The sequence below is a fragment of the Podarcis vaucheri genome, assembly GCF_965113315.1.
Source record: "Podarcis vaucheri genome assembly, chromosome: 2".
NCBI classification, from domain to species: domain Eukaryota; kingdom Metazoa; phylum Chordata; class Lepidosauria; order Squamata; family Lacertidae; genus Podarcis; species Podarcis vaucheri.
This window is the reverse complement of record NC_138760.1, coordinates 7,837,092-7,863,445: the sequence shown is the minus strand read 5'-3', so window position 1 is coordinate 7,863,445 and position 26,354 is coordinate 7,837,092. Positions and strand designations below refer to the sequence as shown.

Here is a 26,354-nt window from a genome sequence, read left to right as displayed (position 1 = left end):
GGGGCATGCTGTCTATGAAAGCCTCTCCTCATGCTGAAGCTTGCCCTGTGGTCAACACCAAGTGGTTTCTGGCCAGAAGGCCCACAGGCCACAGGCCCTGCCTCATCCACACCAATGGAGCTCATTTAACCAGGAGTCAATTCACAGGAGTTCTAAGGAAGGCTCTCTTCACCTGCAGTGATAACCCCATGGATTATGCTGCTCATTTGTTCCACAGTGGGGAAGCCACCACAGCTTTCAGATGGAGGCTGTTGGCGTTCCTCCACCTACAAGAGTTAGATTTGACCTGAAATAGCCTCAGTACTTAATCCTTCCTGTTGATGGCCTTGTTTCTGGTGCACACAAGGGAGTGTGGATCTGAGGTCACAGCATTGGGCACTGGGCACTGCTATGTGGTAAATTGACACGGTGGGGCCAACATCCTGGTTTGGACATTTAACATGGCTTGGCTGGAGTGGTATGATGTGGGACAGCTTGATGCCTTTTCCTGACATCTCACATCACAGTGGTGGGCCTGCTGGATGCTCAGATCATTCCGTGAGGAGTGCCAGAAAGGCATTGACCTTCACCATTGCAGCAGAAGTGGACATTGAGGCACTGCAAGTAACACACTCACTAGTGACAATGGTGCAGTCAGAACGTCTGGAATGGCAGAACTGTTGGGGAGCCACGGAACTAGTACAGGTCAACCATGCATGGAAGAAACTTCACAGGGCAAGGCAGCACATGATGTTGCAACTGGGAGGCTGGGTGATTTAGCACCCTGGAATCATATTTGATAACGGGGCGCTGTACCAAGGAATCAAGGTATCCTGTTAAGGGGATTCAGGGGGAGGAGCTTCTGTCCAGATGCCCAGACAGGAGCTTATGGGCTAAAGCACTCACAAAATGGTGATCTTGGGGAGTTGCCCCAATTTGATGAACGTCATAGGGTGGTTCTTAACCTTGATTAATCTGCCAGATAATCAACCAGCAGCGGGTTGGTTGATACTGGATATACACCCATGCCTGTGCAAAAACCTGCTGACATCTGTAAATAATAATAATAATAAATTCATTATTTATACCCTGCCCATCTGGCTGGGTTTCCCCAGCCATCTGGGCGGCTTCCACAGAGACAAAAAATACACTAAAATGTCACACATTAAAAACTTCCCTGAACAGGGCTGCCTTCGATGTCTTCTAAAAGTCAGATAGTTGTTTATCTCCTTGACATCTGATGGGAGGGCATTCCACAAGGCGGGCACCACCACCAAGAAGGCCCTCTGCCTTGTTCCCTGTAACCTCACTTCTTGCAGGGAGGGAACCGCCAGAAGGCCCTCGGAGCTGGACCTCAGTGTCTGGGCTGAACAATGGGGGTTGTATTGTGTTGCATTGTGTTCATTGCAATTTCACCATGCCTTAGTCTTGCCACACATGGCTCAACTGTGCCTGAACCCACAGTGAATGATGATGTACCATATATGATTCAATTCAATTGCTTTTGATTTATGTGTCCTTTCCAGGAATTTTAATTAATACAGATAGCCCAGAGCAGGTGCATAACTCTATTTGGGCTGAAAAGACATGTCAACAGCATTATTACATTTGACATCAGGCCAACATGTTTCAAGACACCTCTCTGCTGTTGCTATAGTAAGCCAGTCTTTCCAGCTGAGTCCATGCTCAACCTTCAATCAGAGTAGAATATTCTCCCCATATTATTTGCCGGTATACTTCTGAATACGAATTGCCAGAAACTGCCGAGGGAGAGAGAGTACTCTTGAGCTCAGATCCTGCTGGACAGAATTCAGTCCCACAAAATTGCTCCTTGACACCTCCCAGTTTAACAGCTCACAGTGTGCTCAGTACATCCCAGTTGTCTTCTACAACACTAAATCACCCATGTACCTTGTTTGTGTCAGAAAAAAATATAACAATGATGTTCCCTGCATGAGTGGCACAGAAAATGGCACACATCTGGATTTTGTGAAAAGGAGTGTTAAGAAACCCTGATACAGAACAGTGCAATGCAGCGGTGAGCTCAGAAGATACAGAGATCCATACCCCTCCAGTCTGTCCCATATGACAGGCATTTTCCATGTGTGTGTATAATATAGCCTGTCCTCTTTCTCCACAGCCATAGGCCTTACATACCTCTTTCGGTATCTGTCCATCTGTTTGTGGCTTCAAACTATAACTGATTAATCAGACAAGATAATGGATTAAAACACTTCCGATTAACTAAACAAGTGCCCTTGGTTAATCAGGAAACAGAAGTTAAGACAATGGTTCCTTATTTTAACACAGAATGCTACCTAAATGGTAAGCTGACGCCCTAAGAAAAATGTATTCCCATTTCTCTGGCACACATAATGGAAGACTTCTAAAATGTTGTGTGCTTCTAAGATGTTGTGTGTTTTTATTATCTAAAACACAGGTGGGGAACTCCAAGACTGGGAGCTACCATAAATTTTGCCCTCCCAGCCTTTCTGTTTGGCCCTCAGGAGACAAACGAGACATGCCCCATGCCCACTGTGAGTGCTTTTGCCTGGCTGGACTATATAAAATTCTGTATGGATTCTTATTAGACCTTTAGCATGGCTTGGTGGAAGATATGTGAGTATGTATGTAGAGTGGAGAGCATAGAAACCTATGTTTCTACATGGCCATAGTTTAGTTTACTGTGTGAAGGAAACAGTCATATCTATTGACCCACCCACTTTTGCACACACCTTGGCCTGGAAGGGGTCCCATGAGGAAATGTGGCCCTTGGTCTTAAAAAGATTCCTCACTTTTGATCCCCAAACAAGTAAAAGTCTGCTGCTCTTCTTGTTCTTCTTATATGTGGGTTCACTAATATGTAAATTTATGCAGATCTGCATGATGAATTAATTGACGAGTTGACCAAAAACTTGTATGGTTAATAAACTGAGATTTCTTTAATCAGCCCAAGTGTCTTATATAGCTGAAACACTTTTAATTTGCAAATGTCACCATCATCTTTATAATGGTTTACATCAGGGGTCAGTAACCTTTTTCAGCAATGGGATGGTCCACCGTCTCTCAGACCATGTGGTGGGCCGGACTATATTTTGAAAAATATATATGAACAAATTCCTATGCCCCACAAATAACCCAGAGATGCATTTTAAATAAAAGGACATTCTACTCATATAAAAACATGCTGATTCCTGGACCATCCATGGGCCGGATTGAGAAGGCAACTGGGCTGGATCCGGCTCCCGGGACTTAGGTTGCCTACCCTTAGTTTACATCAATTACTCTGTTTCCCATTTTTTCAGGGAAGGAGCTGGAAACAAGAGAACATGGGTAGCTCAAAGAATCTAGGGAAGAGAAGAAGAAGAAGAAGAGTTTGGATTTGATATCCCGCCTTTCGCTCCCTTTAAGGAGTCTCAAAGCGGCTAACAATCTCCTTTCCCTTCCTCCCCCACAACAAACACTCTGTGAGGTGAGTGGGGCTGAGAGACTTCAGAGAAGTGTGACTGGCCCAAGGTCACCCAGCAGCTGCATGTGGAGGAGCGGAGACGCGAACCCGGTTCCCCAGATTATGAGACTACTGCTCTTAACCACTACACCACACTGGCTCTCGAGATGTCTCCTAGATCTTTCTACCCTTTGGCCCAGGGATTGTGAGCCTGTGCCTTTAATAATTCTGTAGAAGATTAAGAAATTTCCTCATCAGCACTCAGATAATGCTCCGAGGGCAGGTGATGCTGTTGCATTGTTAAAACTAGTTGCTGCCTGGCTAGGAGGCCGCCTTAAGAGAAGGAAGACTGCAGAGACCCAGGTAAGCTGCATGAGTTTTCTGAGCCTTCTGGGGCAGGGGGAGGGAATTATAAATATACCGTATTTTTCGCTCTATAAGACGCACCAGACCACAAGACGCACCTAGTTTTTGGAGGAGGAAAACAAGAAAAAAAATATTCTGGATCTCAGAAGCTAGAACAGCAAGAGGGATCACTGCGCAGTGAAAGCAGCAATCCCTCTTGCTGTTCGGGCTTCTGGGATAGCTGCGCAGCCTGCATTCGCTCCGTTAGACGCACACACATTTCCCCTTACTTTTTAGGAGGGAAAAAGTGAGTCTTATAGAGCAAAAAATACGGTATTTAAAAAGTGAAGGGGGTGGGATTACATAACAGTTTTACGGCCTAGGAGGGAATGCCTGACGGCACAAAATGCGTTGTTACATTTCCTCTTCCACACACCTTATTAAAGGAGTCAAAGCTTTTACTAAGGCTTTAATGAAACATCTCTGTAGGCTGCAGATCCTCAGTCTGGTTCCCAAGCAGAAAGCCAGAGACAACCAAAAGCATCCCTTCAAATTGCGTGCAGTGCTTTTAGGTTGTACACATCCAGCTCTTTCCTGCACCCATTAGTCCTTTGAAGCCTGGCCACATTGTGGGAGAAGTCAAATTAGAACTAGTCTTGCTGGCAGATGACTCACATGTACCCGCAGGCTAGGAGAAGAGCAGAAAGGAAAACCACCTAGTTAATTAAATTGCACCGGGATACTCAAACCGCCTAGTTAATTAAAGAGCAAAATATATGTCAGGAGGCCTAGTTTGGTCAGAATCGAGGATACACTTCCAGAGTTAACACTAAATACATTACTTCTGGTAAATGAGCCACGATAGCCGTCAAAGGGCCATGAAAATTTGTGCCCCAGACTCATCTACCCATGTACTATCTGAAACCAAAGGGGCGCATTGGTTGCCAGGTGTGAAATATATTTGCATTATTTCCTACCCCCCCCAATGTGTTGCACATTTGACTTCATAAGAGGAAACTCCCCCAAAATGAGTGGACTGGCTAAAGAAGGTTGGGCAGGAAAATGGAGAAGATCTAATCTCTCCAGTATGTTTGAGAGTTGTCCAAAGTCACAATATTAGAAGCTCAGTTACAATGTAACCCACAGCTCAGGAAATATACAGTGGTACCTCTGGCTAAGAACTTAATTCATTCTGGAAGTCAGTTCTTAACCTGAAACTGTTCTTAATCTGAGGTACCACTTTAGCTAAGGGGGCTTCCCGCCGCCGCACGATTTTTGTTCTCATCTTGAAGCAAAGTTCTTAACCCGAGGTACTATTTCTGGGTTAGCGGAGTCTGTAACCTGAAGCGTCTGTAACCTGAGGTACCACTGTACCAGCATGGTCAAGAGGGTGGCATCATAGTTAACAAGCAGGTCCAAGAAGGCTTCCTTTCGAAATGGAAGTATTGGCCAAATGAGGAGGGTATAAAAGCATACAGTATAAGTAAGTTACTATTACACTGACTACAGGTGTGACTTGACTCTAGAAGTGTTTGTGCGAAAGAACTGCCATTTGTACATCTCAGCTACTGACTATGCAGATTGTACATTCATGGAACATTCCCCGTGAATTACTTACATAAGTGCAGGCATAGGCAAACTCCCGCCCTCCAGATGATTGGGACTACAATTCCCACCACGCCTGACCACTGGTCCTGTTAGCTAGGGATGATGGGAATTGTAGTCCCAAACATCTGGAGGGCCGGAGTTTGACTATGCCTGCATAAGTGTATGGCTCCACTGTTAGTGTACACAGGCACAACAGATTGTACACGTGTTGGATGTAATGTGTGAATCCCCTATGGTGATTTACCAGAAATAAATTCCATTCGGTACAATGGGACTTACTCTGGGGTAATTGAGTTTAGGACTGCAACCGGAATCTAGTCATTTGATTGAAACAGTACGGAATGATATGGAAGGCTTAGCAAATGCCTCGAGCTAAAACCGCACCATTTACCATGATACATGCACTGCCTTCTAATAAGTTTGTGCTCCATAAAAGAGACTGAGTCATGGTTTTGAAATGGCTGGCAAAGGTAAATTGCTGCTGGGGTTTAGGGAGCATAGAAGTACCATGTGTGGGCGGTGACTGGTGTTGAGGCAGCAGCGATCTCATCATTATCTTTCGATGAGCAGACTTAGAGGAAAGAGGTTGGCTCCGTACTTATTTCATGGCCTCTTCTATATTGTAAATGCCTGGCTGGATCTTTGATCTGGATGCTGTCAAATGGCCCACCACCGCAACATGGATGTGCGATGTCACTGGCACACACCTGGACGTAATGCATGTGATGGCATGCCAGTGTGGTGTAGTGGTTAAGAGCAGTGGACTTGTAATCTGGTGAACTGGGTTCGCTTCCCCACTCCTCCACCTGCAGCTGCTGGGTGACCTTGGGCTAGTTGCACTTCTCTGAAGTCTCTCAGTCTCACTCACCTCACAGATTGTTTCATAGAATCATAGAAGCATAGAGTTGGAAGAGACCACAAGGGCCATCGAGTCCAACCCCCTGCCAAGCAGGAAACACCATCAGAGCACTCCTGACATATGGGTGTCAAGCCTCTGCTTAAAGACCTCCAAAGTAGGAGACTCCACCACACTCCTTGGCAGCAATCTTGCTTTATTGGCCGAGGGAGCCGGTGTACAGCTTCCGGGTCATGTGGCCAGCATGACTAAGCTGCTTCTGGCAAACCAGAGCAGCGCATGGAAATGCTGTTTACCTTACCGCTGGAGTGGTACCTATTTATCTACTTGTACTTTGACATGCTTTCAAACTGCTAGGTTGGCAGGAGCAGGGACCGAGCAACGGGAGCTCACCCCGTCGCGGGGATTCGAACCACCAACCTTCTGATCAGCAAGCCCTAGGCTCTGTGGTTTAACCCACAGCGCCACCCGCTTGTTTGTTGTGGGGGAGGAAGGGAAAGGAGAATGTTAGCTGCTTTGAGACTCCTTAGGGTAGTGATAAAGCAGGATATCAAATCCAAACTCCTCCTCCTCCTCCTCCTCCTCCTCCTCCTCCTCTTCTTCTCCTTCTTCTTCCAAACATGTGTGTGTGTGTGTGTGTGTGTGTGTGTGTGTGTGTGTGATGCACATCCATGTTGCGGCTGGCAGTGGCTCCTCCTACTTATTGTGCCTTATCTCCTCCAGGAGGAGAGTGAGTGAGCAACATATATCACAAGCCTTTGCATGATATGTGGAGACCTTGTAAAACTGGGTGCAGTTTCACTAATCTCTAACATCCACAAAAATGGACACAGGGCTGGTAGTTGCTTTGAAGAGATTCAGACATGATCGTGGCATCCCTAGAACAGGGATGGGGAACTTTTAGCACTCCAGATGTTGCTGAACTACATCTTGAATCAGCTCCAGCCAGCATGGCCAGTGTTCAAGGCTGATAGAAGTTACCGTCCAACAACACCAGGCAGTCCAAAGGTCCTCTGCCCTCGTATATTTATAACTTTGGACCCAATGATTTTGTGTGTGTGTGTGTGTACTGTAGTTTTTATTCATTTTCATCTTTAAACTGCTCAACATAGCTGCATTGAGAAATATCTTTCTTTTCATTAGAACGCATGACATGCAACGATTACATAGAAATAAAAATAAAACAGCAATGAATACTCAGATAAACGTTTCTGAATATATTAACAATGTTGTGTCAAAGTATATATACCAAAATTATCAGTTACTGCAGATATGAAATTATGCATAGTAATGTGTATTGCTTAGATTTGTGACCATAAGGAAAAGGTATTTTGTATCAATAAACAACCAGAATTTATAGGAAGGGGGAGGAAGGGAGAAATAAAATAAAATATGTACTTCATGCACACTATTTATACCGTTATGTCACATGCCTCTTCATTTATGTAATCAACCAAGTCACACCAGACTGAATAAAAACTGTCATGTTTCCTTTGGCCTCTTGCTACTTTTAATTTTTGTGTGGGTTTTTCCAAACGTGCTGTTTACCAAATTACATTTATACAGTTGGTTCATAATTGAAGTGATTTCCATGTCCTGGCAATAGTTGTTCTTGCAGTCATTAATATATGTGTTATGAGTTCTTTGTTTCTAATTTGCAACATATCCTAACTATACAAATTTGGAGCCAGTCTTGGAGTCATGGAGACTGTCTGCCTTGTAATCAAAGAGTGGAATCAAAGTGTGGAATTAATTTATTTTTGAAAATACTACTTTCATAGGGACGCCTTCTATTTCCAAGTTCTCTAAGGTGCTTGTCAGGGAACTGACATCAGAGGAAAGGGAGTTGGTAGGGCTCCCAGAGACTGGGAGAGAGTCAGCAGCCAAAGCAGGGACCAGTAGGGGGAGCGAGGGGTCTCTGGAGGAGGATCTCAGCAATGCTGAGAGAGACGCAGCAGCCCAGGCAGGAAACAGCAGGGGAGAGAAAGGGGTGAGAGACACGTCCAGTGAAAATAGCGGGGAGGTGTCAGAAGCAACTGCAGGGAGACCCATGCTTCGCCGGAAGCTGCCACGTCGTGAGTCCAGGAGACGCGTTTCCGTTAAGGAGCTTCTTTGCTGGAAGCGCTTCCGCAGGCAGCCACTGTCAGACTCTACTAGTGACTAGAGCAGACATGTCTGAGGAGCTCTGTCACACACAGAGGTTTGTGGGGCCGCACAAACTCTGAAGGGGCACAATTTTAAGCACAAGCAGCTAATCTTCCCCTGACAGCAGTCTGACAGTCTTTGTACGCTGCCTGTGCAGGAGAAAGCATCATGAGCAACGCAGCCGGAACCGGAGAGGCAGGGGTTGGAGCTGGTCCAAGCTTGGAAGAAAGGTATCAAGCTCTGGAGGTCCAACTTGCGCTGCAGACGGCGAGGCTCGAGGAGAGAAGGGCTCAGGATGCTGACAAAAAGGGGAGAACCACTCAGTTCCCCAGAAAGGTACCAGGATTGGTGCAGAAGTTTGGGGGGGACCCCAAGGATTACCATGCCTTTAGGACCGAGATGCAATATGCCCTGAATGTGCAGTTTGATGAGTTGCCTGATGAGGAATCGCGAGTTGCTTTCGTAATTGGGCATCTTGAGAAGGGGGCGCGGGACTGGGTTCGACCCCTGATGGCAACGCACAACGATATCCTAAAGGACACTATGAAGTTCTTTCGTGCAATGGATATCATGTTTTCCAGCGATATTGAGGAAGGGGTGGTGCGCAGACAGCTAATGGCTTGCAAGCAGGGAAGCAGATCTGTCCGTGAGTACTGGACTGAATTTACCATGCTGATTCACAGATTGGGGTGGGATTTATCGGCAGCACCCATTCAGATGCTATTTGAAGAAGGTCTTTCTTCGGCTGTGAAAGACGAGCTGTCCAGGAGCCCCAGGGCGGTGTCTATGGATCAGCTGACCAAATCTGCGCTGACCATTGGAGCGCGCCAGGAGGCAAGAGCCTTGGAGAGGCGGGAAGGGAGAGGGGAACGTTGGAAGGAGTTACGCATTCCAGACATTCCTGAGCCAGCTTTCCCGCCGGCAGAGCCGATGGAAATCGGAACAGCCCCCGCGCGCGCAGTTTCAAAGCCCAGTGAGGGGGCGAAGAAGGAGGGAAAGGGAGCCCGGAAATGCTATCTCTGCCAACAGCCAGGCCACTTTGCCAGAGTCTGCCCCCAGAGGAAGGAATGGCAAGGGATGGTGGGAGCAGTTGAGGGGGGAGAGCAGGGAGAAACGGAGCAGGTAAAAGCCAACGCCTGGTTGCCACCGTCAGGGCACTGCAGCCAGGCCAAAGAGCAGTAAAAGTGCCCGTGCCAGAAGCTCCTCGACCTGCTCTAGTAATTGAAGTGTCGCTAGAGCTGCAAAATGGACACCCCCTAAAAATAAAGGCGCTGTTGGACTCAGGCAGCTCCTGCAATTTTATGAGCAAGGAGTTTGCTGCTGAACATCAGATACAGACTATCCCTTTAAGCAACCCCCTGCAGGTGACCACGATCGATGGCAGGGAACTGTTGGGAGGAGGAGTCAGCTTGCAGACCGTCCCAATGATAATGAGGGTGGCAAGGCACACAGAACTGATAGCGTTTAATGTGGCCACCTTGGGAGGCGCTCCCATTATTTTGGGAATGAGCTGGCTAGCCCTACATGATCCGCTGGTGGGCTGGCATCAAAGAGTGGTTTCCTTCGGTTCAGCACATTGCTTAGAACACTGCAGGGGGGAAAAGGGGTCAGCAGGGGCCCAAGCCACCCTGGCAGGGACTGAAGTAATGGGGAAGGGGAAGGTGCCACCACAGTATGCTGATCTCAGCGACGTGTTCAGCGAGAAGGAAGCTGACCAACTACCCCCGCATAGGCCCTTTGATTGCCAGATCAATTTACTCCCTGGAGCACAGCTTCCTGTAGGCAAGTTGTATGCCATGTCAGACAGGGAAATGCAGGAGTTGCGAGCGTTCATTGACAAGAACCTGAAGAGAGGCTTCATCAGAGAGTCCAAGGCAGCGGGGGGTAGCCCAGTGTTTTTTGTGGATAAAAAAAACACGGACAAGCCGAGACTTGTATGTGATTTTAGGCGGTTAAATGCAGTGACAGAGCCGGCGGCTTTTCCTATGCCCAGGATTGATGATATTTTGACCAGGGTGCGGAAAGGAAAGATTTTTACAAAGCTGGACCTAAGGGGGGCGTACAACCTGATACGTATAAGGAAAGGGGATGAATGGAAGACCACCATGTTCACCCCTTTGGGGGCATTTGAATACCTCGTTATGCCTTTTGGATTACAAACAGGCTCCGCGTGTTTTCAAGCCTTCATGAACCACGTACTGGGGCCTTTGCTCTACAAGAATTGTGTGGCCTTCTTAGATGACGTGTTGGTGTATTCGGAGAATGAGGAGCAACATGTGAGAGACGTCAGAGAAGTGTTGAGCAGGCTGCAAGCCAACAGGCTGTGGGTGAAACTGGAGAAGTGTCAGTTTCATACCAAGGAGGTGGAATTCCTGGGGTACCGCTTGTCAGACAAGGGGTTGGCCATGGACCCCGGCAAGGTTCAAGCGGTGCTGGAATGGAAAACACCCAAAACCAAGAAGGATGTGCAGAGGTTCCTAGGGTTTGGAAACTTTTATCGTAAGTTCATCCGAAACTTCGCCCACCTGACGGCGCCCATCACGGACTGTCTCAGCAGTAAAAAGAAGTTTGTTTGGACGGGGGAGGCGGAGCGAGCGTTTGAGGAACTGAAAAGGGCCTTCGCCTCTGATGAACAACTTCTACATGTGGATTTACAAAAAAAGCTGAGGGTCGAAACAGACGCTTCTGACAGAGCCATAGGGGCGGTGCTTCTTCTGCAGCCGGGGAAGGAGGGGTCAGAGTGGCGACCGTGTGCCTTCTTTTCGCGAAAGCTGAACAAATCTGAGAGGAACTACACGGTGTACGACCGGGAACTTCTTGCGATTCATGAGGCCTTCCGGAGATGGAGGCACCTGCTAATTGGTGCACAACAGAAGGTGCAAGTGTGCACGGACCATAAGAATCTAGAGTATTGGAGAACTGCGCGAGTGCTCAACCAACGGCAGTTGAGATGGGCCCAGGAGTTCTCCAAATTTAACTTTGAGATTTGTTACGTGCCAGGCCCAGAGAACGTTAGGGCGGACGCTCTCTCACGCAAACCTGAATATTTGGAGGGAGAGGGTGCACCCGAAGAGACCCATGTCATTCCCGAGGACCGCTGGGTGTGTGGGGCGGCATTGGTGGGGCAAAGGGAACTGGTAGAGGGAACGGTGCAGGATGAATACGCCCAGGACAAACTCAGGGGTCTCAGGAGGGAGGGAGACAAACCCGGGGGTTTTGAGGAGAGAAACGGGGCGTTGTACTACAAGGGAGCGTTATACATACCTGAAGGGGAATTGAGGGAAAAGGTACTCAAGCAACTGCACGATAGCCCCACAGCAGGGCATTTTGGGCAACACAAAACCATGTGGCTGGTTACCAGGGAATTCTGGTGGCCCAAGGTCAGGGAAGATGTGCGGGAGTATGTGAGAGGGTGTGACCAATGCCAACAAGCCAAGGGGGAGAGGCGGGCACCGGCAGGTTTATTAGAACCACTACCCACGCCGGAAAGGCCATGGGAGGCAGTGGCAATAGATTTCATGACTGATCTGCCCAGGTCCAAAGGGAAAACAGCCATCATGGTTATGGTAGACCTGTTAACCAAGATGGCCCACTTTATAGCCTGCTCACATGCGGTCACAGCGGAAGAAACCGCTAAATTGTTTGTGGAAAATGTGTTTAGGCTGCATGGCGCCCCCTTGAGGGTGGTTTCTGACCGAGGGAAACAATTTACTTCCAGGTTCTGGAGGAAGCTCATGAGCTTATTGCATGTAGAGGTGAATTTCTCAACTGCCCGTCATCCAGAAACCAACGGGCAGGCGGAAAGAGCTAATGGTGTCCTCCAGCAATATTTGAGGTGTTATGTGAATGACAGAGAGAATGATTGGGTGGAGAAGCTGGCGTTGGCAGAATTTGCCTACAACAATGCAGAGAACGTGTCCACGGGGATGAGCCCCTTTTTGGCTAATCACGGGTGTCATCCCCGAGCCTTCCCAGGGGGGGGAAGGGGAGAACTGGAGCGTTCCAGCCGCAGAACAGTTCGTTGAAGAAATGGAAGCGATCCATCGCCAGCTCCAACTTAATTTAAACAGGGCGAAGGAGGAATATAAGAGGCAGGCAGACAAAACCAGAAGGGAAGGGGAAAGCATTAGGGTGGGGGACCAGGTGTGGCTGTCCACCCAAGGGTTACCATTCAAAGGAGGTTGTAAGAAGTTAAGACCCAAAAGGCTGGGCCCATTTGAAGTCACGCAGCAGGTCAACCCAGTGGCTTTCAGACTCCGGTTACCGAACCACATGAAGTTGCACCCAGTGTTCCACAGGTCGTTGCTGTCACCGTATAAAGGGGACAGAGAAGGGAGGGTCAATAGGGGACCAGCTATGGAGGAAAAAGAACACAGCTACCATGTAGCGGAGATTCTCGATTCCAGGTGGAAGGGAGATCAAGTAGAGTATTTGGTAATGTGGGAAGGGGAGCCGGAGTCGGAAAACACCTGGGTCAGGGCAGAGGATGTAGATGACGAGGTTTTGATAGAAACTTTTCATCAGAGATTCCCTCGTAAACCCCAGCCAGTGGCGAGGTTCCGGAGGGAATACTTCGCCACCACCGACGAAGAAGAAGAGTTGGAGGGGTTCTCTGATTCCGAGGTGGAGGAGGATTCAGCGAGTCGGAACGAAGACCGATGGAGGGAAATGTTCGAGACGTCTGAAGATGAAGAGGATTCTTTTCGGGGTTTCAGCTCCTCACCGCCCAGAGGAGAGAGTAGGGGCGGGGGAGAAGGGGGCCCTGGAGGGGAGGTGGATGTCAGGGAACTGACATCAGAGGAAAGGGAGTTGGTAGGGCTCCCAGAGACTGGGAGAGAGTCAGCAGCCAAAGCAGGGACCAGTAGGGGGAGCGAGGGGTCTCTGGAGGAGGATCTCAGCAATGCTGAGAGAGACGCAGCAGCCCAGGCAGGAAACAGCAGGGGAGAGAAAGGGGTGAGAGACACGTCCAGCGAAAATAGCGGGGAGGTGTCAGAAGCAACTGCAGGGAGACCCATGCTTCGCCGGAAGCTGCCACGTCGTGAGTCCAGGAGACGCGTTTCCGTTAAGGAGCTTCTTTGCTGGAAGCGCTTCCGCAGGCAGCCACTGTCAGACTCTACTAGTGACTAGAGCAGACATGTCTGAGGAGCTCTGTCACACACAGAGGTTTGTGGGGCCGCACAAACTCTGAAGGGGCACAATTTTAAGCACAAGCAGCTAATCTTCCCCTGACAGTGCTCCATTGATTTCCCTTATTGCCAGACATTAGGTCTGTCAATGTTGCTGAGTCGATATTCATTGTAATAGTTGTTTAGCTTTGGAGTCCTCATCCTCCAACAGCAAATATTTTTTAATGTGTGGTTTGGCTGCTTGAAATATGAATTTGTTAAGTTTTCTTTAGCATTTGGGCATGTGGGCTGGTGGGAACCAAACTGGTAACATTTGAAATAAAAATAATAATTTGGAACAAGCATTATTTTAGTTGCAGCCAGTTGGTCTATGATAGAAAATTGTATTTTGTTCCAGCATCATATGTCCATACTTATTGTTTTCTTTACTTTGCTATAATTTATCTGATATATTTTGTTTAAATTATGGGTAACCTGAATGCCCAAGTATCTGAAGCTTTTCCTAGCTTTTGGGATTTGCAATATTTTGGCTAATTTTTCCTAAAGTTGCGGGGGAGTATGAAAGAACATTATTTCTCATTTTTTAAAAATCACCTTAAGTCCAGAAATATTGAAAAAGGTCTTCAATTCTATACATAATAACTTCCCTGCATAAACTGGGTCTGATGTACATAAAACAATACCATCAGCATAAAGTCCCAGAATGTAGTCTCACCATTTCCTGTCAGAATTTGGCATATCTCATTGCCAGAGGTTCTAAAATAAAAGCAAATGATGAAGTTGATAATGGGCAATCTTGTTTTGTCCTGTGGCTAAGCTGACATTTTTGTGAATCTGTATTATTTATCCGAATTGTACCAGATGCAATATCATAAATTATTTCCAATATTCTGACATATTTAGGGCCAAATCTATTTTAATCACTTTGATTAAATACTTTGGTTCAACTTTGTCCCCATCAATGATTTTGAGTAGTGTTCACGGAATATTCGTGGAGTTACTGAAAAGTGTTGTGCTGAAATACTGTGAAAGGTTCGGCAGATCCCCATAAACTGTCCATGCTTTGCAAACTTTTGCCTTGATATCCTACTGTCATCTGAGGGGTTTTTAAAGAGCACAGTCCATACTCTCCTCCTGTTCCCAAATGCATACTGTATTCAGAGTAAGGTTACCAGATTTTTTTCTGTGAATCCGGGGACACTTTTCAACTTCAATGGGTTTTGTATGGGGACTGATTTGTAAATCCAGGGACTGTCTCCGGGAAACGGGGACGTCTGGTAACCTTAATTCAGAGACATATTGCCTCTATACATTGAGATTTAATGTTGTTGTCTTGGCTAGTAGCTGCTGACAGGACTAACCTCTATTAATTTGTCTAATGCTTAAAAAAAAACAAAACACCACCATGTAGGGTAATGATTATGACCAAATTCAATTAAGTTAATTATGCACTCCATGAATAAGTACTTTGTTTTGTCTCTCCTGAATCAGATTTTGTTTGTGCCACCTCAATGGGTGGAGGAGCAAAGTAGCACATGGACATTCTCTGGCCATAGTGAAGTTGGGACATTGAGGTTACCATCTCAGCCAGGAAAGCAAACTGCCTTGCCAGAACCTCTCAACTATTGTGCTACATGCTTACTTCACAATGCGCCAAAGTTCTTGCTCTTGATACATTTTATATATTATTTCCCCGAATTCTTATTTACTGACAATGAACAACTCATAATGTTACAGAAATGTTACAGAAATGACAGTTGGCAAACCACCCGCAACAATCCTTTCACGTTATAGAACTACAGTCAACACAACAGGGGCGAAAAAACACAGCTCCCCTGCTGACAAATGTTTGTAAGGTGGGACCAAATAAATAATGATATGTGGATCTGTTGTCAACAGCCCAGCCACCCACAAATGAAAATGGCATCTTGCTCCAACAAATGAGTTCTCTTTCGTAATAATAAAACGGGCAGAGGGAAACTTGGATTGAGGCAGAAACAGTTCGTCGGCTGGTGGGCAGAGCTGCTACACTTGCTTCCCAGCAGGTGGGGAACTGTTGTTTGCAGGGAGTGAGAGGGGTGAGGTGGAGGTCAGCATGGTGAAAACACACCAGCAGAAACAATCCAGCACTGCTAGCTGTGTGTTTGCAGCGTGCCAACCTCCCCACTGCCTTGCCCCTTCCTCTCAGTAAGCAACAGTGAACCACCTGCCAGGAAGCTACCACCTGGTGAGTGGCTTTTGAAATGTGGAAATGGGTAGAAGTCAAGGAAAGGGAAGTGTGCTATCATGAATTTATGCAGCTTTCCACACTTGGCTCTTCTGGCAACAGCCAATTGCTTCTCCTTTCTCAGACAATGCTCAGCAATGGTAGTGGTAGTCAAAGGCAGCTGGCAGAACTAGATGGGGGGGTATAGCCACCCATGACTCAGACACCCAGTGGGTAGGGCCTCTTGCTTGACGGGGGAAGTCTTAGTAAACTCTGGCTGATGGGCCAAGGAGATTAAGCACCCTGCCCCTCCTGGAATAGCAATTATAAACCATTGCACTGGGCAAACCTGAATTTTGGCTAGAGGCAGCGCCAAGATTCATACTTCCATGCACAAACATCACACCCAACGTGCATAACAATGTTTGCCAGGCACTCATACTCTATTATTGGTTTGTTGGTGAGTGTGGCATGTGGAGAACCATGTCAGTTGGTTACTGTTTAAACTCAAATGACTCACACTGTTTCCTTTGCTATGGCTGGATGTTACTTCTCAGCATTCAACAGCATTGTAGCAAATTGTGTGGCTGTCACTGGAATCATTTGGGCATGATACGTAATCCACCACACGCTCAGGTCCGGAGTCTTTCAGAGTTAGTTCTGGGCGTGCTTCTCCCTTCATCTTCTGGAAGAACGAACCCTTGAACAATAGCCAGCCTCTCACCTATGCTCAGTTTCTGAGGGTACAGAAGGTAGTTGTAAACTACAGAGGCCACACTGGCACCAAAAATAGGTCCTAACCAGAAGACCTGTGGAAACAAGGAGATGTTTAAGCTTTGAAAGCAACCATAAGAGTCATATCCTGAAAACTGTGGCAGGTCTTCTAACCATGATTTCGGTTCTATGCACTTTTATTTATTTATTTCCTGCTTGGCAGGGGGTTGGACTCAATGGCCCTTGTGGTCTATTCCAACTCTATGATTCTATGATTTCTCATGTCTTTATTTGTTATAAAGCGGCTTGAATGCTTCTCCCCCTCTCATTATTACCTCACAACAAACGTCTGAGGCAGGTTCATTAGTGGTTGACCCAAGGTCATCTAGTGAACTTCATAGCTGAGTGGGGATTTGCTCTCCCAGCTCCCAGTACAACCCTCTAACCACTCTGCCACTGGATTGATAGGGCTAGGAAGTCCAATCTGCACCAAAGCTGGTCAAGATTCTTTATCAAATGGCAGTGAGTGCTCTTCTGTCCAGGTTACCTACCAGTCACAGTCTTCTCCACAACCCTTAGATGTACTGTATCTCTGTTTAAATAACAAATTAAAAGAAACCTGTGCTCTCTTTGGGGTTTTGGTGTTGAATTTCCTCTTTTCGGGTGATACGTTATGTGGCCACCCTGCTTGCCGACCCACAATTCTAGGATCAATTATGCAGTCTAGTCTGGCGAATCAATAGTGCATCATACAAAACTTACCCAGTGAGCCCCGCTGAATTTTCCCATTATGACAGCAGGTCCAAAGGATCTAGCTGGATTTAGGGAGCAGCCAGTATAATAAATCTGTAAAAGGCAGAAAAGACATGGGTTTAGATTTGCCGTTCTTCTCAATTTCTTCATATATTCTTTCCTCTCTAGCAGTTAGGATCCCTTCATCAAGCGGTCCACCACAGAATTGTAGAGGGACCACAAGGATCATCTAGTCCAACCCCCTGAAATTTGGGATTCTTTCATGGGGCTTGAACCCACAGCCCTCAGATTAAGAGTCTCATGCTCTACCAACTGAACTCTCCCCTCCCATCAAGTTGACTATCTGGGTATCCAGTCTTCAGGTGCTCCCATACAATGCCATCTATGAACTCTCCTCAATTAACCTTTTTGCATGATTTTTTAAAAATTCTTTTCTATTATTATCTTAAGTACGTAACATACATAACAAATCAAAAATTTATCAAGACAGAAAAGAAACATTACAAAATCTAAAGTATAACTAACTAAACAGAATCAGAACCAAAATACCAAGCGGTCTCTATGTGCAGATGATTCAGAAAGCTTTCAAATGAATGCAGAGATACACCATTGAAATCAAACAAAAGAGAAAACGATGTTTACCATATGGATAACATTCATTGTTATTCTCTGTAGAACTGAAAGCAACCTATGTTTCTCCCAATTCTACTCTTTCGTTCTTGATGTTGAATATTCACTTCATCTGAATTTTCAGTATTTTATTTTTAACTTTGATGTTTGAAGGTATTTTATTTTATTTTATTATTTTAATACCACCCTCTCACAAAATATTAGGGTGGTACACATTGGTACAAAAGCATATTTAAAAAATCTATTAACATGAAACTGAATTTTGGACTTGACAACTGACATGTAAGGTTATTTAACATGGATAATATCTGACTCCTAGCATATAACATTTGACTGTATTTTGTAGTTGATATGGAACAGCACTTAATATTTTGTTGTATCTGGTAGCTCATGGAGTTTCATTTTTGACGTGTGCCAAAACAAAAAACCAAGAGATGCTAAGAAATCTAAAATACTCTGATGTCCAAATTTCACAATCAAAATGGGAAGAATAACATGTAAAATTTGCATTTCAAGATTTGGGGAAGTTTGAATTTCAAAGGAGGGTTGTGTGTCAGTTTGCTTATTGTTTTGGGAAGTGCAGATTGGGTAGGCTAGCTTTTCCATGTGAACTGAATTGAAATTCTCTCCCATCTCTTCCTCATTCCCTTCTCCATGAACTAATAGGATTAGGGCTCAGCAAACTTTTTCAGCAAGGGGCTGGTCCACTGTCCCTCAGACCTTGTGGGGGACCAGACTATATTTTGAAAAAAAACAAACAGACGAATTCCTGTGCTCCACAAATAACCCAGAGATGCATTTTAAATAAAAGCACACATTCTACTCATGTAAAAACACCAGGCAGGCCCCACAAATAATCCAGAGATGCATTTCAAATAAAAGGAAACATTCTACTCATGTAAAAACACACTGATTCCTGGACCATCCGTGGGCCGGATTGAGAAGGCAATTGGGCTGGATCTGGCCCCCGGGCCTTAGTTTGCCTACCCATGGATTAACTTCTCCAGTGGGGAGCCACTTCTGCTTGTGTAAGTTACCCACACAATGTAGAGCCCTGATTTTTCTACATGACACAGGAAGGCTGTGTGAGTAGTGGAGGTTCTGTGATTCATACATTATCCCTGCCGCTTGTGTAGAGCAAGATGGATGGTACCCAGAGGAGAGAGCATGCTCACTGTTGCTCTTCCACCTCAGGTGTTGATTAAGCCGAGAAGCAGTGCATTCAGCGGCGGAACAAGCCGATCCAGTGCCTGGGGTGGCACACGTGCCCTGCGCCCAGGGGCGGCGCCAGCTGCCTGTGCACCGGGGTGAACTGGGACAGGATGCTCCACAGGGCCTCCAAGGAGTCTGCCTGCCTCCTGCCACTCAGCCACCCTGCAGCTGAGGGGGAGGCGGTGGGTGGACTGTTTGGGGCAGCGTGGCGCCCAAGCCACTGCGTCACTCCCAGGATAGATGTGTGGCTCGGGTGCGCTGCAGGCCCTGAGGTGAGTGCCACCCACCATTTTGTCACCCCCCCTCAGTGGTGACACCTGGGGTGACCCACCCTAACTGCCCCTGCCTCCCATCCCTGAGTAACTATACTGGTTTTACTGTTGTTGGGTTTGTGGTTTTTTTTGCAGATTTTTATTCACTGGAGGGAGGACTTCCCCTCTTCATTTTGGCCTCTCCTGGTCAAGTAAACACTGGAATTCCCTCAGGGGCCCCACTCCAAATCTTTTAATTTTTTTATTTTTTTAAAAAAGTGCATGAATGCGCGCGCGCGCGCGCTCACACACACACACAAACACACACACACACACACACCAGCACATAACCATTTCTAAATATTTTTAACTCTAGCCAAAGTAACTTTTCCTACCCTGCCTTCTAGAAGCACGTCAACTCAACTGTTTCCAAAACTAGGGGAAAATGATAACTGAGGCGCTTACCCTGATGAGGTGAGCCATGGTGACTGCCAGTCCAATAGACAATGGTGCATTGCCCCTGTTCTCCGTCCTGCGTTTATCAGTGGCAGAGAAGATGCACATGACAACCGAGAAGGTTAGGATGATTTCCACCACCAGCGCCTCACCAGGGTTTGTGCCATAGGTGAGCTGGCAAAATGGAAGAGATCAATGTGAAGAGAAAACAAAAAGGTCTAATATGGAGCATCTCTGGGCTGGGTCCTCACAAGCCTCCCTCTAATACAATATTCCCCAACTCCAACTCCCATCAGCCCCAGACAGCATTGCTAATGGAAAGGGATGATGGGAGCTATAGTCCAATATCTGGAGGGTAACCAAGTTGGGGAAGGCTGCTCTAATGGGTGTCTATTGCTGCAATCCTAAGCACACTTACCAGGAGTAAGCCCAATTAAATTCAGTGGGACTTACTTGTGAGTAAGCACATATAGGACTGCACATTTAGGATGCAGTCCTATCCTGAGCTGGGAGTAGATCCCATTGAACACACAGATGGATTTACTTCTGAGTAAACCAATAGTAAATATGATAGCAGAGAAACCAGTAGGAGAACACTTCAATCTCCCAGGACATTCTATACAAGATCTCAAAGTAGCTGTTTTACTACAAAGGAATTTCAGAAATAGACTGGAAAGAGAAGCTGCTGAATTGCAACTCATTACCAAACTTAAAACCATGGAGAGACCTGGTCTGAACAAAGACATTGGATTCTTATCTCATTATACAAGACTAAGCCATTTTTCACCCCTTGCCTTTTCCTGTAAGACCTATTGCAGTCGTTAAGAGTCGTCAACAGGCTCATCTCAGCTATCTGCCAATCTCCCATTCCCACCACCCTTCTAAGTAATACCCCTCCCCACCTTCTCACTATATAGAAGGATCTGGCAACTTCTGTTTCAGTGTATCTGAAGAAGTGTGCATGCACACGAAAGCTCATACCAAGAACTAACTTAGTTGGTCTTTAAGGTGCTACTGGAAGGAATTTTTTTATTTTGACTATGGCAGACCAACACGGCTACCTATCTGCATATGATAGCTCTGTAAGTGTTATCTGTCAACAGTCAGACGGGTCTTCTGAGCAATTCTGCCTTAACTGCTAAATCTTCCTTTCTCCAATGAATAACTTTCCCCTGTACAATGCCTTCTTTTGCCAGTTTTCTCTGTTTTACTGTGGGAGCTGGAAAGCTAGATTAGAAACCTGTTTTGCCCAGGTGACGCTCCCAAGGATACAGGATCACAGACGAATGCAGATAGTACTGCTGCTGGTCTGCTTTCCACCCAGATGTTCCTCCTTTTCCATTGCAACACCACACACACATATCAACTTTTCTCCACATGGGACCAAAAAAAAAAAAAATCATTTGGGAAAACTGGATCCCAAAGTGACCCACCTGAAGAAAAACCCTATTGTCAGTTAGCAGCCTATTCTTATGGCTTATCCAAGCTTCCTCTTGTTCCACCGCTTTCCCTTTGGGAAAATCACCGTTTAGCACTCAATTGGAACAAACCAGAACTTGAGTTTTCTCCGGATTGACATTTGCTGTGATTTAGAGCTAAAAAATGGGTTTTCCTGAGAAAGGAGTGGGGCAAGAGGGAAACTGCTTGGACAAGTGCTTTCTAGGCACGAGACAAGCGGAAGTGTGGATGAACCCTTAGACTCTCATGCAAGCAGATGAATGTTTACTTCATGAAAGCCCTTGACAAGATCTTGTGTCAATCTGTTGTGCAATGTTGATGCAGCCAGTGTTCTATATTGTAATCCAGGAATGCACATTAGCTAGTATCAACCCATATAGAATTGTTGGTTTTGTTCACATCTGTCTAATTCGGAAGGCTGGGAGTCAATTGTGCAAGATTCTTCTTCTTTTTTTACAAAGTAAACATAAAAAATAAAAATGTGACCCCCCCAAACCATTCCACTGTAACTATCCAACCTCCCAAAATTTCAACATCTCTTGTGATGGTTTGACCCCTTTCCGTTTTAAAAGTACAAATTCTACAAATACCTTCCAGATTTCCTCAAAATCATAACCCCTGCATATTCCCTGTCTTACCTTAGTAGCACATGTTAATTTACCATTAATAGCTATATACCGCACCTCTTTATATCATTCTTCCATTTTATATTCACTTTGCCCCTTCCACTTCCTAGCTATAATAACTCATGCAGCTGTCAATAAATTTGTGAGCAAGTTCTTCATAGCCTGCGAACCTTCCACCCCATCATAAATCGATAACAATACTCCCTCTGGACTTTCAGTCAGCTTTAACCCAGTGATTTCTGTTATCTCCTTAAACACCCTTTGCCAAAAAAATTGTACATATTTACACCCCCACCACATGTGAACATAAGTCCCAGTTTCCAGACATCCCCTCCAACATAACACTGAATATTCCTTGTTTACTTGATTTAATCATATTGGTGTTAAATACTATCTCCATACTAACCTATAGTAATTTTCTTTTATCTTAAAGACAACATTTTCAAAGTGCGTTCTCCCATATTTCCTCCCAGCTTTGACTATTTATCTGCCCTGTTGTCTCCTTTCCCCACACCTCTTTTAATTGATCTTGTTGATCCTTCATTTTTACTAATATTTTATAAATTTCAATAGCTTCCCCTTTAATAACTATATTTTCTTCTTTATCTCCCTTTTTTATAATCACCCCCCCAAATTTTATATATTCTTTGCATTTCTTGTTTTCCCTTAACCACCTCTTTGTCCATTGCTTCAGTTAAACCAAGTTATTTTACTTCCTGTTAGAGCTTCTCTTATTTTTTCTTTGCTTCTCATTTTCTACACCCATTCCTTTATTTTAAGTATTTTCTTCTCTTTTGCTTACTTTTTCAATTTCCTTTTTTGCAGTTTACTGGGAAGTCTTCTAGCCTCACCACCAGTGTTAGTGGGGAATTTTCTGGTATCAATTTTCCTTTATATTCCGCCCATTTCTCAATGATTTTTCTTAATAAGAGATTTTCAATATTCTGCTACCATTGCCTATTTGGTTTGATAAAAATATATATTCACAAACGTCTCCCTCATTTCCTGTGTACCATTCTAGAACCATTCTAACTCTCCTTGTTTTGTTATCCCGTCTATGATATATCTCAACTGATTTGCTATATAATATAACTTGATGTTGGGGAGACCCAGGCCACCTGTTTTCAGGGGTTTATACCATTTTTTTTATTAATTCTAGGTTTCTTATCCCCATTACAAAATTTATTAATCATCCTTTGCCATCCCTTTATCTCTGTCTCCAATATCATAATTGGTAACATTCTAAATGAATAAAAAATATTCTACTTGTGCAAGATTCTGTTGATCAATCATTTCTTTGGCAATGGAAGGACTTACATCATTGAGGGCTAATGTATGGCGGACGTCTTTGGGTGTCACGGAGTAGATGATTCCTGCACCAGTGACGGCTCCCAACAGCTGTAACACCACATAGAGCACCGAGCGGACAATAGAGATCTGGTTCCCTACAAAGTAGGCGATGGTCACTGCTGGGTTGACGTGCGAGCCGCTGACATGACCGAACGCTTGAACCAAGGTGCCAATGGTTAGGCCAAAGGCCATGGAGATCTGGAGCACACTGGGCAACTGTAAGGGCCACTTGAAGGCTGAGCCCAGGACGATGAAAATGAAGATCACAGTGGCGACAAATTCACAGGCAAGAGCCTGGGTAAACCTGAGAGTGAACAGCTCCTGTTGCCTTCGTGGTGGAGCAGCCGCCGCCATTGTGAGATCAGAGAGGAGGCAGGAGCAGTGGAGATGATGAGGTGGAAAGTTATCCTGCTTGGAGGCAGGGATTGGTGTAAAGTGTAGGGCCGTGCACACATTTATAAGGGACTCATTTAATGGTGTGTGGGTGGAGCCAAAAAACCAGTCAGTCATCCTGAATTCTCCTTTGGAATTGGAAGCATTTTGAGCATAAAATTACCAGAGCCTTTTTCGACATTAAACCGAAGGCCCCAACACTTTGGGGTGTATGAGTGTGATTTCCTCTCATTCTCCTCAAAGCAATAGGTTTTTGTGGAATGCCTTTGGACATTTAATTTTCTTCCTTTATTTCCCATTGTGTGGGAGGTGGTATTTCACACATTTTATTTTGAGAACATGCACAGACATGCTTATTAGTTTATTAGGCATATTTATAACCCACCCATCATCGACATGGATACCACTGTGAGGTATCAAAACAGTTTTGTCTTTTAATTAACCCAAATGATGCACACTAAATATCCCATGTTTAAAATCCTGTGTGCATTGCATGTATATATATGGCTGGACCAGCTCACAATTACTCAGTGAAGACCCAGTGATATTAATGGGCACGGCAAATTTGGTTTCATCAATCTCAGTGGGTCTACTTTAAGTAGGAGTAACTTGGTAACTGCCCACCCTCCCACCCCCCTATTATATATATGAGATATTTGGTGCGTATTATTTGCTTTTAATGTTTTTTTAGTTTGTGGTTTGTACTCCACTCTGATGTTAGAGAGAGGGGGCTGGGAATTTTGAGGGACTCTAAATGATTCCTTCAAAACACATTCTCTGTACCCTTTTTGGTGTTTGTTTGCCTATTCACAACCTTTGTTTCTCTCTTTTCCTGCAGCTTCTGTGCCATTCCCTCTTATTCCCTGAGTGACACCTCCAGATGTCATAAATACACATATATTATGATACCATCAGAACTTGCTAAATGATGTTGTCAACAGGCCAATTCAGTTAGACAGCAGAAACTCTGGAAGTGAACTGCAAACATTTTCTTTCTTTTCTCACAGCTCCCCCCACCCCCCACAATTTCTTTTTTCCATCAGGGCGTAAAAATGTTGGCACTGAAATCTTGCTTAAAGCAACATTCGCAGCAAAGCAGGTTATTCGTTCTCCAGGGAAATATTTGATAAATTTTGAGGGAAGCTAAAAAGTTTATGTTAAGAGTAGCAGATTTCATGGGGAGGCTCTTTACATCCCAAGGTTGTTACTAGATTTCGCCTATTGTAAAATTCAGGTTGAATTTAGAGTATTTTCTCACCCAAAACATCTCAGGATTCTTGAAGACAACTAAAAGTGATTTTTAAAGAAATGTAACAATTTTTTTTTGAGGAGAATGAGTTTCCACACATTCAACTTTGAGTGGTCATCATTTTCCCAGATTGTCCCAATCATGTTCTTTTGGGGAAATGATAGTTGTCCATAATGGCCATCTTTCCCCCACACAGAATGACACATTCTGTAAAAAAAATAAAATGGTGGTCACTAGGTGACTCTGAGCTTTCGTCTGAACGCCACCTTAAATGGTAGCAAAAATGTAAAAAAAAAAAAAATCATTATATTATTATTAGTACCAAGGCATGGCATTTTAATGAATGAGACAAGATAGGTGCAAGGTTATAATGAATGAAACATAAAATGAATGTGGCTTTCAGCAACAAAAACAAATAGAGTCCTTACATGGTTCCCCCATGGTTCCCTTTTTTTAAAAAATGGAACTCTTTGAGAAAGAAATATATGAAGAAAATATTCACTTTAGGTACCATCCAGTGGAAAGTTGTCCTCCACAAGCCCCACTGAAATGAACACTTAGTTCTTCAACCGTAGGTCCCCAGATATTGTTAAACATTCATCATCCCCAGCCATCCTAGCCAAAGGTCATGGATGATGGGATTAGTAGTCCAACAACATATGGAGATCCAAACTGAAGGATTCTGAATTAGATGATGTCTTGTCCCAATGTTATTTTAATAGGAACACAAAAACACTGCACGTAGTTTGTTTCCAGGACATCTGCATGATAGATGTAATGCAATGTACATGAGCAATTTAAAAGCACTCAGGATGCACATTCATCAGTTTCCCCCCCTACACAACACGTTGATGCAGAGGATGACGTAAGGCCCCATGACAAGCTCAGGAAGGAGAAATGATGGAGGTGGAGAGCAAAGTGATGGCCTAGAATGAGGCAGATGCTCACAACAGTATTTCTGCCTAAGTTAGGAGGAAAAAAATACTACTTGGAAGCCACTCCCTGGCTACTAATTACTCTTTATTTCTCCCAGTTCCTCATTGTGTTCTTCCACAGCGCTGCAAATGTCCACATCCATATGACCTCTCTCCAATTCCTCCTCTTCTCCAGCTTTCTTCCCCTTGTCACCAGAACCCTAAAACTGTCTTTCTCCAACGCACTCCTACCTTATTCTCTTCCTTCCTCATTCTCTCTTATTCTTCCAAATGCCATCTTTGCCCACACCTAATTCCTCTTGCCCTTTCCCCAGTTCCCCTTTTTTCTCTCCTCATCACCAAAATGACTAAAACTATATACACAACCTTCCCTTAACACCCAAGTCATTGCCTACAGACCTTAGTGTCCTCCTTTCTCTGCCCCCACCTTTAGAAACAACCAATGAAAACAGCACAATGACAGACGACTGCAAAAATAATATAGAAAGCTATAGTGTTTGGAATCAAAGATAGCACTAAGTGAACATCCCATCAGCGCAAAGTTTTCTACCCCTTGCCCCTTAAATCTGTTCTAAAGGTTCCTCCAACCCTGGATTTAGGGGACTGGCATGGGG

At 45.0% G+C, this 26,354-nt stretch overlaps 1 protein-coding gene across 1 annotated transcript; it reads right to left on the bottom strand.

The window, feature by feature from the left end:
- Nucleotides 1–16,137: 16,137 nt before the first annotated feature.
- Nucleotides 16,138–23,558, bottom strand: LOC309522807 (aquaporin-5-like). The gene is made up of 4 exons (XM_082206403.1): nt 23,131–23,558; nt 19,739–19,903; nt 17,190–17,273; nt 16,138–16,522 (listed from the first exon to the last, which is right to left on the bottom strand). The coding sequence occupies exons 1-4, from the start codon at nt 23,515–23,517 to the stop codon at nt 16,346–16,348; spliced, it is 813 nt and encodes a 270-aa protein (XP_082062529.1). The 5' UTR covers nt 23,518–23,558; the 3' UTR covers nt 16,138–16,345.
- Between the last annotated feature and the right edge of the window lie 2,796 nt (nt 23,559–26,354).

What these genes read in the sequence shown, in the direction of transcription:
- LOC309522807 (XM_082206403.1), bottom strand. Translation starts at nt 23,517, where the DNA reads ATGGCGGCGGCTGCTCCACCACGAAGGCAACAGGAGCTGTTCACTCTC. An exon ending in ATACATTAGCCCTCAATGAT is followed by an intron (nt 19,904 to 23,130) that starts GTAAGTCCTTCC and finishes CCATTTTGCCAG; the next exon opens with CTCACCTATGGCACAAACCC. An exon ending in CCATGGCTCACCTCATCAGG is followed by an intron (nt 17,274 to 19,738) that starts GTAAGCGCCTCA and finishes TGCCTTTTACAG; the next exon opens with ATTTATTATACTGGCTGCTC.